At 32.3% G+C, this 12,876-nt stretch overlaps 1 protein-coding gene across 1 annotated transcript; it reads left to right on the top strand.

Moving 5' to 3' along the window:
• Positions 1–2,288: 2,288 nt before the first annotated feature.
• Positions 2,289–12,614, top strand: LOC127843651 (cephalotocin receptor 1-like). Its single transcript, XM_052373348.1, has 2 exons — positions 2,289–3,037; positions 11,155–12,614. The coding sequence occupies exon 2, from the start codon at positions 11,204–11,206 to the stop codon at positions 12,311–12,313; it is 1,110 nt and encodes a 369-aa protein (XP_052229308.1). The 5' UTR covers positions 2,289–3,037; positions 11,155–11,203; the 3' UTR covers positions 12,314–12,614.
• The last annotated feature ends 262 nt before the right edge of the window (positions 12,615–12,876 follow it).

Raw genomic sequence — 12,876 nt, forward strand, 5'->3', positions numbered from 1 at the left:
ATACAAGACAATACAAACAGCAACGGATTAAATATAAAATATTAATAAATATAAATACATGTATATAAACGCTGGAATCACATCATTCTAAAAGTCGATACACATAATTAAAAGCAATTAATTAACATACCAGATCTCTTACTTAGTCATTATTTAATCACCATACACACAAGTGATTAAATATAAATCTCATAGAAGGCAATTAAAAGGAAAACATTACAATGTATTAACAAGTAATTTAATTGTAAATGGATCATTCCATGGTTTAATATTTATCTGAGCAGCAAAATTACAACCGTCTGACATGCAACATAAACGCGAATATTTTTTTTCGAAACACAAAGTGCGTGCAACTTAAGACACTTGTTAGTATATCGGATAATACACACACAATTCAACTATTTTATTATAGGTTATGGTGATATATTTTCGCATACATGCCTTTTACTTTTATAAGTTTTTTTTTTATTAAGACAATATGTGGAAAGTGTCGAATCAACTTCAATTTACCCCTTTTTAATTTCAAAGCTTCTTTTTTCGACACAAACACTGTTTTACAATATTTGATCTAAACAGTGAATGTGCTAAGGTCTTTCCATATTTTAGGACTGCAAATGTGACATTGTCAATGCTGGGCCAGGCTGATAGGTATTAAACAGAGATTTGTATAGTCGCACAGGCTCTAGGGGATAATGAACCTAATGAAGCTTATTTAGCATATCTTAGAAAAAAATGCGTCGTCGCACAGGCTCTCGGGGATAATATACATGAATAAATCTTATTAGGTATATCTTTGAGATTTGTTCTCCTGTAAATGTTCATATAGCGTCTGAGATTCATAAATGTATTATGCCGAATGTTTCGTGAACAACTACGGAAGTGAACATTTTATCACAAAAGCGTAGTGCATATGGAGTCCGCCTAGCAAAATACGAGAACTATACTTTTCAAACCTCAATGACGAAAAATGTCGCAGTATTCTTTATTTCAGACGAGCACACTGCGATTGCGTTCAAGCCGATCACGTGCTCCATTTCCGTAGCGTAAGAAAAAGGCGAATGCAACACGTTGTGAATTTTATTATACTGCAAACAGAATTTTAATGCTAACTTGGCTCCAACGGTTGATTACACTGACTGTTAAACGTATTATCATAAGTGTTTAAATATTGACTGCTTCCTATTCTAATTGGTAATTCAATGGTATTAAAATATGTAATTGAACGTAGAATTATTTCACGTGTATGATATTGTTTAGTTATTTGTTTAACTGTGTTCAAATCTATACATAGAAAACTATATCCCCAGTCAGACAGGTAACACTTTTTTCTTTCATTTACTAAAAAGCTGATGAAAAGGACACAGCATTTAAATAAATGATTTCTTTTGTTGCTGAAAAAAAAACACATCCGGTTAATAAACTTATTCAATAGTTAGAATGCATTAGCAAACAGTATAATGGTATCGATATTTGATTTATATTCCTCTGTGCACTTTAGTAATTATGCACAGCAAAGTTGATCCAATACTAACTTTAAGCCTGGTTGTGGTATGTCTATTTCCCGAATACAACGACCTCAGATTGTGTTACACTTCCAATGCATTTGTGTTAAGAATTTCCTAATTCATAAACTCTGATTGTGTAAGTTACATTTAACATGTTATTAACCAGAAAAAGTTTATCTTTCAGCAAAAGTTTGTGTTTTTATATTTTTATTCCTGACTTTAAACGACATTTGTGTTTCTGTGTTGTGTTTTATTTTAGTTTACTATGCTTAGATATTAAAATTCGGTTGGTAAATTGAACATTCTTAGTTTGATTTTATAGACTTTCGCTAATTTAGATGCATAAAGGGTAACCTTATAACTTTTAGTCAATCTTAAATTAACATTTGGTATTTACATTTATTTCAGCGTGCTAGCAACTATTATTATTTGACTTAAACGGCATCCTTAAGATGGAAGTTTTCTGTGTAAAATATATTGATTTAGAGGACATTAGCACTTATCCAAAAAGTACAGATTCATCCCAAAGTGCATATCAATCCCAATGTGATTCAATTTGTGTTAAAATGACTCCACAAACGCGACACTCTCGGCCAGGGACTTTCATATATCCTGCAGTCGTATTGGTTATAGAACATAACCAGGCGACAGAAATTGTCCAATAATGGTTCCTGCACCAAGTTAATCTTGGCAAGGAATATCGGTTCAACGTCGCCACATGATACAAAACGGAGCGCAATGGTCTTTTCTCTCCACTTTCGTCGCTGAAGACGCTTTCAGTAGTCTAACTACGAACGCTGTCTTTCACTTAGTTGCATCAAATAGTTTTCGCTGTTTATTCATGGATCATGGTGCCCGTTAATTTTCGCATGGCACATGAAACATTTATTGGACATAAAAAGGACACGGTAAACGAGTCTTAGTAAGAGAGAGACTGAGAGAAATATTAAATTGTTGCAATTTGCTTGTTCATTTGTGTTCATAAAGCGGATATTTAAAAGCGACTAATGCGGTTTTGATATTTAAAGGAACAGCGACAGAAGGCTCAGTATTTTGCAACATATAATTGTTGGATCGTGTTATGGTGCAGGCTGTGAAAACAACATAGTAAAAATTGTTTCTCAATTGTGAGTTTTTTTGTATCGCCTTACTCTCATAATATATGACAACTTTGAAACACGGCAAATCACCGGAGAAAGACACAAGACCATATTATTATAACGAATATACGTTGATAATAGGTTGTGAATGTATTTTTATTATACATCATTCAATGATGCTAAATTACGGATTCTGAACGTATTGTAGAAGTGATTACATGACATGTGAAGGTCAAAACAGAATCACAAATAGACGGTTAATGTTAATATCGTCGATAAAATGAATGGTGAATATCGTGTCTCAAACATTGGAGCTTAATAACAATTTTTTTGAAAACGTGAATGAATTTACTTGAAATAAAAGATCGAGTCAAGGAATCTAGCTTGCCGCTAGAAAGTGCCGACAAATCAAATCGCGAACGACGTAAATAGGTATGGTATTGTGAAGTGTATTTCTTTAAATTATTATACTTGCTGCGTTTGTTATTTAACACTCCTAAATGTGTTTATGCTTTTATCTAGTGTTTTTGGAATGAACAATTATTGAATCAAAAGCAAATTAATCAAGCCTTTCAATTAATATGTTTGTTACTTCAAATACTCGACTGATTAGAAAAACAAGAACATACAAACTTCATTGGTCATACACAAAAAATGAGTGAAAGTAAACATCCTTGAAACTAATAACTAAATTAAAACCCAACTGGGAAGTACATATTTAATATATTCAATTTAAACGAATAACAAACGTTTTAACAAATACTCGCGTTGTTTTGAAGGAGATGCGTAACCGCTGAAAATCTATTCAACGACACATCTTTTTGTTGACAGGTTTATTCTGGACGGTATATAACGAGTTTAAATTGATTAGCTGTAAATAGAGTCACATATAACGACTTACACATATTCTTTAAGTATCATGTTGATGGCTTTGGTGTTTGTTGTGAAGGAATCGAGTTCATTAATAATAATAGGCGTCAATTCAAAATAAATGCTAACGTGTACTCTTTCTGCGTAAGAGCGGGAAAAATATTATTATATTTGAAAGGCATACATTTTGATATGATGTCAACTGCGGTGTAAATTGTCTCTAAATATCAATATTTGAAATAATATTAAATAAGTATAAGTTCGACCCGAAAGTATGATCTTTTCCTTCACATTCCTTCACAATTGGAGAAAACACACACATTTTATTCATTTTTTTTAAATCAAACATATCTAAGGTATTGTATTGTTTATTGAATTTTCATAACAAACAATGATATAAAAACAACAATGTTTTGCCAAAAAATAAATAAAAAATAAACCAAGGACAGTGAATCGGAAAGTTGCATGAATTATTTGAATAAAACAATAAATAAAATTATACTTTTTAATTTTGCTCTACCTGGAATAAAGCCAGAAAAATAAAAACACACTTTAAAGAGAATGAAAAGTAAAGCACTCCGGACTAAATCACCATGTTTTCTTTAGATTAATGAAGTTTTGTTTGGAAATATGTGTCAATAATGGAGTTATAGAAAGTACAAGAACAATAGTAAAGGATAACTCTGTAACTATTGAAGAACACGTTATGATACTATTACACTTAATTTCCTCTCAAAGCCCTTAAAACATATACGCACTTTCATTTGAATGATTTAATATTTGTAATAAACAATTATTCCTAAATACTTGAGAAAGCCTATTTATATTTGGGTTTCAAATCAGTGTATTCTCAATATCCTTTTCTGTATTAGTATATGAAGTGTGATTTTATTTCTTTCACAATAATATAATTTTTGAGTGTTACATGAAAATCCATAAATAACACTGTAGATACTTTAAACGGAGAAGGAGATTTATTATTCTTAACCACGGCAGTTTCCCTCTTTTCTTCAATCTAGTTATCAATACATACAGATGCATTTGAATAACGGACAGTTATGATCACCACAAGGCACATACAATACACAAAATAGAATATCCGGATACTTGGTATGTATTTGTATATCAACAACAACAACAAAATAACTGCATCCCATTTTATTAAGCATATACACCATCCGTTGTTCAAGTCTTTGGAATAAAACAAGAAATATCTTTAAAAAAAGATAAACGGCGAATGTCCTTTTCTGCGCAGTTCTGAGCTGCATCACACACAAATCGTTAACGGGTTGTTGCGCCTGATTTCATGGCTTATTTCGCATTACTTTATTTTATTGATCATATATCTATATAAACAAAACAGAAATACACAAGAATAATTCAAATGAAATAAAAACAATTTAGTCAACCGGCCAACCATTATCCGTACATAATTGAAATATTAATACGCTCGTTCTTCGAACAAACCTGTTTTTGTGGTTAGTAGGAAATTGCTTTTTGATTCGATTATAAATATTATAAGGAATACTATCGCTCGTGCTCAGCAATTTGGCCAATAAGATTGAATAATTCCTGTTAAATTATTGAAAAACAGTATTTATTATGGAATTGTTGAAAACACATAAATACTCGATTGTTGACATAAAATAATTGAATCGCCTATTGTCAACATAAAATTCAATCTCACTTTGTAATCACGATAGCGTGTTTATAACGATTTTTTGACTGACCGCGAACCGACCCTGATACATCGCGGGTTGGAATGCTATGCATTAAACTGAGATGACGATTCAACTGCTGGGACGACGGCTTGTTTGAAACTGAATACTTGTCAACGGACAATTTCGAAAACAATTTAAAATATTTTGGTAAAAAGCAAATAACAGGCTTGGAACAACAATACTTAAATGATACAAATTGTACTAGTACACAGTATGCAATATGGCAGTAATCACCAACTATTAGAACATAACTTTTACATTCAGACGCTCTGCCTCTGACAATCTTCTAAGTATAAAGGAGCACCCACAAAATGTATTGATGTCGAAGGTTGAGTGTAACATCGTTGCAAAAAGAACTGTTGTATCCCTTTTCATACATATACTTCACTAAATAGAAAGTCAATTGAATTTCATGTTAATATAAATGTGATTACTGTTTTTAGCATGCACATTTTCTCTTTTGAAAAGTTTCTAACCTACTGGAGGGAGTTTTTTTCAAATTTCATTGAATGCTTAAAAGGCCAGGTGAGGTGAACAAACTGGGTAAACGGCTTCGCCGAAACAAAGATTTAAGCAACTGCAGGCGATCTCCCTTTAAACTCATAGACATGCTCGATTAAATATGCGATCAACGGATTAACATCAGATGGTGATGTCACATCCCACTTTTATTAACATGGTTGTAAACAATAATATGTTAAAACCGTTTTCCCATTTTATTGACATTTACAACAAAAAACAATATACTTAAATCGTGTATATAAGTGTGGTGAGCACTTCGTGATTAAAGCTGACCCTTTACCAATTAGCATACGCATATCCGAGTAAGAATGATCGCATTCGTTTACGACCCCAATATAAATATAAATAAATAAATAAATAAATATATATATATATTTCGCCGGGACCGACATCAAAAATTCAAGCAATCCGGATTCTAATATCGATAATTTTGTTCACTTAAATTAATCTGTATTCGATTTACATCTTCAGTTAAAATAGTATTCATACTGCCCATTATCCATACTACTTTCTGCAATTGAATTTATAAGCACCCAATTTATACTTAATAATTTCATTCATCAATATTTAAAATAATGACACATACAATCAACAAATTTCATGTTATAAATGTATATAACCGGTTAATAGTCAACAAATGGGAACATTAATCATTCGCTTTGATACTAAATAATAATACATTTGTACGAAACCTTTCTGCTGTGTTGTGCCAATTATACACCAACAAGCAAACCCAATGTTCAACGCGTCCCTCACATAATGATGATCGTTCTCAGCCAGAAGCTATTTTCACATAACACATGACATGTGTATGTAAATTATTTAGAATGCGGAATACTCCATGACATCTCTTGTAAATTTGTAGATACTTTATTTTTGAATTCTTGAACTATTATCGAACGAATTTTCATGATTCAAAGTCATGTGATATACGATGTCTTGTTTTTTAGTACTTTTTGTAATTACTAATTTTTTATTAGGCACGATTTAATAGTTGTATTTTGAAGTTCTAAATGTGGATTTCCCTCCAAATTTAAATTTCCATGTGGTGTTTTTCCACTGTTAGAAACAATTTAATTCGTTGTTCATTATCTTTTTTGTAGAAGCACCTATGCATAGGATATGACATTAACAATCAGCTGCGTGAAGACTTGTTTTAATGCAAACTTTGTGATCATATAATTAAAGCTCATTCGTGTTTAACATTGAGCAATATTTCAATGCGCAAGCATTTTGGCTAATTAACTTAAAAGTCTGAATATATTTATAGTAATATGAATTTGAAATACTGCGCGTCATTTGAAACAAGGTAAAGAGAAAGCTTTAAAAAAACTGCGTGTATGGTCTTTTGAAACAACATATACCAAGCCGAAATTATTATATATCACAAAACTTATAATAGGGAACAATAACGTTTCTACGTATAGATGGTATAATTATATATGTCGGCAAAATTGTTAAATCAGATCAAAACATGAGTATATAAACAATTATTTTAGCCGGATGATAATGTTGGACATTCGAGAAATATAAATTTATTCATATCGATTCATAAATATATCATTTTTCTATGCATGTTCATAATTATCTTTATATCGATTAACGTGTGTGTGTCACGATTCGACAATGTTTCTATTATACCAATTCAAACTATCAACGTGACCCATTAATGTACGTAACCGTAAATTGGTATATGTAAACTACTTTCACCTATTAACTGGGTACACCAATTTAGGATTTTTCTATAAAAGTACATTTTGGGCACCACAATAGTGTAATATATATGTATAGACATTGGTTTAATGATTATACATGTGAATTGTTAAATTGGCGATAAACATCAGTCATATATGTATCTATAAACGTAAACGATGAGTGGTAATTATTATAGATAATCCGCCCTATTGGTGCAAAAAGGTACCCTGTGACTTTTAAATTAATAGGCACATGGTACCTTTTTGCACCAATGGGCGATATATACCGTTCAGAAACTCAATTTTATTGACTGAACTCACAAAGAAGTAACTATATTTGCGGTCTTATCCAGGAAATAATATCCACACAGCATCCTGTCCATTGCCGGTATAGAAAAGTGAATCACCATACCGTTTGTTCTCGATGAAGCAGAGTAGCTTTTGAGACAAAAGAACACTGAACTCGTGTCTTACTGCGTGTAATGTTCTGGTGAAGAAACTGAAATTGTAATTATTAAGCATTTTAGGCATTGGTGTTGCTTTTTTCTGACCTATTAAATAATCGCAAGAGGCATTTAAATTCAATATATAAATGTCGATTAATCGTTGTGTATTGATCTATAAAAACCATTCTGAGTTCTGATACGTAGTTAAGAAACCGTGAAATTTGTTTTAATTCATTATTTACCATCAACAGTTTTTTGTTTCAAAATTGCTATTCGTTATTTATAGAAAGGTGCGCATAAACAATAATGAAACACGGAAGAATAGTAGCTGTATATTTTTTTTAAAAACTATTTGTTTTAAATAGTTTGCTCAAAATAGCCTTATTGAAATTCTCTCTAGTCTGGACTTTTAAAGATTATACATACGTATAGGAATATTCAAAACGGGCTGAAAGCGATAGGGTATTCAATATTTCTTAGGATCCATCAAGAACATTCGTAATAAAAGTGACATCAACACTCCTTGTCAGCAAAGTAACTTTAGTTAATAGCAACTTCTATATTAATAAGGAATTGAAGCCGTTTCTTTGAAATAACGTTCCGAAACTGTTTCTGCAAGGTTCGGGTTCCATGATGTTCCATCAGAACAGTCTCTTAAGTCATACATCTTAACATACCATCGAGTTTCTTAAGAAGGAGAAAGTGAAATTTATGAAAAATGGATGTCGAGGTCTTCAGATGCTGCTCAAGTTTACTTTTGTATAATGTGCATCCTTAAACGACGTTTGGAGAAGCTAAACATTAAATCTGTTTTAAGTGGCAAAAAAGCTCTTAAGGAAGAGTGGAGAAAACTTGACCACAATTTTATTTACATTGTAAAAACATAGTTAAAGTTTGAGTTTGATTTCTTTTATGTTTCTTATTTAGAATTTAGATGAAAACACAAAAAGCTGTTATATAGCATAAGTGTATAAATGAATTACATCAGTTTTGTTAATACATTTTTTTTTAAATAGTTCATTTTGATCTTTGTCATTTTTGATGCAGACATTAGAGTTATTAAACTGTTAAATTTCAATAATTGTTTGGATTATTTATTGCTCTTACAATTTCGGTAATACATTAAAATGCTCTGCTGTACTTGGTGCTTTTTATAATAAACATGTGTTCTTTGAAATTTTATGGATAACATTGAGCATTTATCATACTAGCCCTTTAGTCAAAAACGTGCTTTACCTTGTGCCGCTAATTGTTTTGTATACGTTTGTATGAGGTACATTGGTTGAGTTCATACAAATACGAAAACATCATGTCGATGTAAAGAATCGCTGGATGGTACATCAAGGACCGCCCAGGGAATTAGCATCAATTTTCATCACTGATGACACTTTTATTCGAACAAATACTGTTTCTCTGTCAGTTATGTCGTTGAGAGTAGTGTGTTACTATTTTAGAGGACTTGACAATATGTCACTTAATATGCCCTCCAGGAAATATACAAATATGAGTATATTTCTTTATTTTTGAGCTAAAATTTTGTTAAAGGTAAATCGTATGATGATAACATGTGACAAACTTTGTGGTGATAAGTTAAAGAAACTGACAGGTAAAACTGTAAATAATATACTTTAATAATTACGTCGTGTTTTTTGCTTAATAATAATTATATTTGCGTTTATTTGTAAGTATCACATACTAAACTGTTCGAAACCCTTAATAAAACGCATTTTAATCAATACTAAAATATGTGAACAAGTTCCTATCAATATAGTAAGATCCTTTAGTCTTTCAGATAACAACAGCATATTTCAAATAATACACCACACGACACCGTCACATCAATCACGAACACACAAAATTGTTATATATATATATATATATATATATATATATATATATATATATATATATATATATATATATATATATATATATACAATTACATCCTCTTTTGTTCCCAGCTAGTGTTTTTTTTTCCTGAAAATTATATCAATGAACGCAATTGCGCATAATTATAAAATACCAATTAATACAGCACATACGGAAGGAAAGCTCTTTTCAGGATGGAAATCATCTTTTAAAGCAAGATAAGCATTTTCATTTTACCGTACCTGTTTAATCATTATTTACTGGTACAAATTGTTTTAAATTAGGTTAAAGATAGAGATCATGTGCTATGATTTGTTTACCCCTTTGCACTTATTATGGAAATTTCAACTTAACGCACTGCAACATACTTCCTTATATTATCGTCTCTGGTTCATTGAGGCGACAAAATGGGTTTCTTATTGCTTCTGTATAAAAACACGTATATGTGCTTCTCTGCGCATTTTTTCGGTTAATAATCTGATAATTAGATATGCTTTAAACGGTTTCTTCATCCATATTTAATCTGATGATTTACCAGGATCACGACATACGTTTGCAATACTTGAAACCCTTGAAAACCTTAGACATGGATTTGATAACAATTCATGTTCGGCTTAACTGTTTTACATACTTTTAATCAGATTGGTAACTGTGCGGATGTAGTTCATTGAATAAAACCTACGCCAAAGGCGGAGGGATATACAATTGGCGTTGTCCGTCGTCACAAATTACATTTTTTGGAAGGGGATATCAATTAAACGAATTAGCTTGTTTCACATTCATTTCACGCTTAAATAAGAGCAATTATATGTTGAAAACATCATCAATGCACAATTATTCAGCATACTTTTTTCAGTAGTATTCACTAAGACATAATTTAGGTATTTATTAATTAAGCACAATTAGGTTTTAAAATGTTTCAGCGGGATCCCTGAGGAGGTGTTTTTTCATGCAAACTGAAAATTACCCAATGGCCAGGAAGTGAACTGATAAAGATACGACTTTATACAAATCAAGTAAAACACACAAAACAGGACACGTTTTAAGCTCAATCATATATTCGCATACGAATTTCAATTCTTGTTGAAGCCAGTTCCAGATTAAGTCCTTTTAGAAGACAAATTCAAAAATTAAAAAAATATGTTGTTTTCCCATTTAATTGTTGGATTCTTATAGACACATATCATCAAAGTAGGAAATATACGTTATCAAGATTTATTTATCAAAACGACGTACTTAATTAACCATTAATAGGTGTAACATGAACGCCCATTATTACATATTATCTCGATAAATTGTTCCATGTGTATGATAAAAATGCGACAGCGAACATTTGTCATTTGTTGGAAGCTAGTTATATTGTCATGTTTTACGAAGACTTCATCAATGTTAAACGTTCAATGACCTTAAGCTTCATATTTTTTCAGATCCACTGCTGACCCTTTCGGTGGGTTCTGTATTATCCGGGGTATTGTCATGGACACAACAGCTGACGGACTGGACATCATAACACAGGACGCGAGCAAACAGCTACAGGAAAACAATACGAGCAACATGTCGACAAGCAGACCGTTTTATAATAACGATGGCGACATCACATTCGCAACGGCAACGGCTTTGTACGTTGTGCCAGTCTTGGTAGTTGTTGGAACCATCGGTAATATTCTTATTCTGCTCACTGTCCGACAGCGGAACATGAAGAACTGGTCAATTTGCTTCTACCTGTCTGCCTATGCCGTTGGCAATCTGATTATACTTGTACCCATGATTGGAACTGAGTGGCTTTGTGGCGTTACAGGACTGACCTATTTCACCGAGCTGAGCGATTTTACCTGCAAACTCTGGCAGTTTGTCATGAGCGTCACTGTATATTCCGGAATCTGGTTTGTGTTTGCCATGCTTGTAGATCAGTATATTACTATATGCCTACCGCATAAAGCGCAGTCGATGTGCACATTATTTATGGCAAAGTTTGCAGTCGTCATCATAATAATCGGTTTAACCGTTGTGAGTGTCCATGCCATATGGACGTTTGAACTCTTCCAAAATGGATGCTATATTGTTCACACTCCAAATGATCTTCTTACCCTAATATGGCCTTGGGTGTCTCTGAGTTTCAACTGCATGATACCTCTTGTACTGTTGAGTATTTTTATCATCCTAGTTGTGTACGGAACGCTTACAAAATCTACCTGGAAGAAAACGCCCAGTAACTACCAAGTGCCAGTCGATATCACTATCATGACGATTGCATTGTCTATCTTCTTCGTCGTCTTTGTGACACCAACCACGGTGATCACTGTAATTAAAACTAACATGCCCAGGGCGTGGCTGCACGACAAAGAGATTTATCACACAATTGTAAATATCGTTGTAGTTATAGGCGACATTCTCTCATACTTTAACCCAACGTTTTCTTTCTTAATCTGTTTTGCATTTTCGTCAACGTTTCGACAAGAGATACAGGAGCGGCTGCGGGGCTTCTTTTGCGAAAGAGGGGCGCGCGTGTACGAAATGCAAATCAACTCATCGGCTGGTAGCGCAGCAAATGATGCGGAAAACTGTTCAGAAACTACGCCATTATGAGAAGCCACGCAACGTTTAAGCGTAGTCGTAGGCGGAAAAAGTTAATTATTGTGTTTCAATATTATAAACAATTTTTATTTCGCTTATTTACATGTTCTGGCTGTTGTTGCGTCTATCATCATTTGGTAAATGTGTATTGTTAACAACGTCTTTAATGTATGCTTTCAAATCATGTTTGTTTAATGTCTTTATAAATGTTGTTATATATTAAAAAAGAAAAATCAATAGATATCTCAACCTAACGCATTATCACGTTAAGCACATGCGCAATAAAAGTTTTAATTGCGCATAAATTCACCATTTATACGAAATAAAAAACAAAAATACACAATTTTATTCAAGATTATTTCACTACACAGAATCATTGATAAATAATTACCGTAATGAAAAAGCTTATTGTAAGCTATTAACACTGTGTGAGAAGCCTATTTTTACCCTTCTCCTTTTTTATTCCCTCAAACTAAAAGTATTTGCCTTCAAATTAGCAACCTAATAAGGTGATCTCTATCTTGTCAGCTCAATACACCGGTTAGTTGCTACCATACTGAAACATTTGATTACAT

The sequence above is a fragment of the Dreissena polymorpha genome, chromosome 9 (genome assembly GCF_020536995.1).
Source record: "Dreissena polymorpha isolate Duluth1 chromosome 9, UMN_Dpol_1.0, whole genome shotgun sequence".
Lineage (NCBI taxonomy): Eukaryota > Metazoa > Mollusca > Bivalvia > Myida > Dreissenidae > Dreissena > Dreissena polymorpha.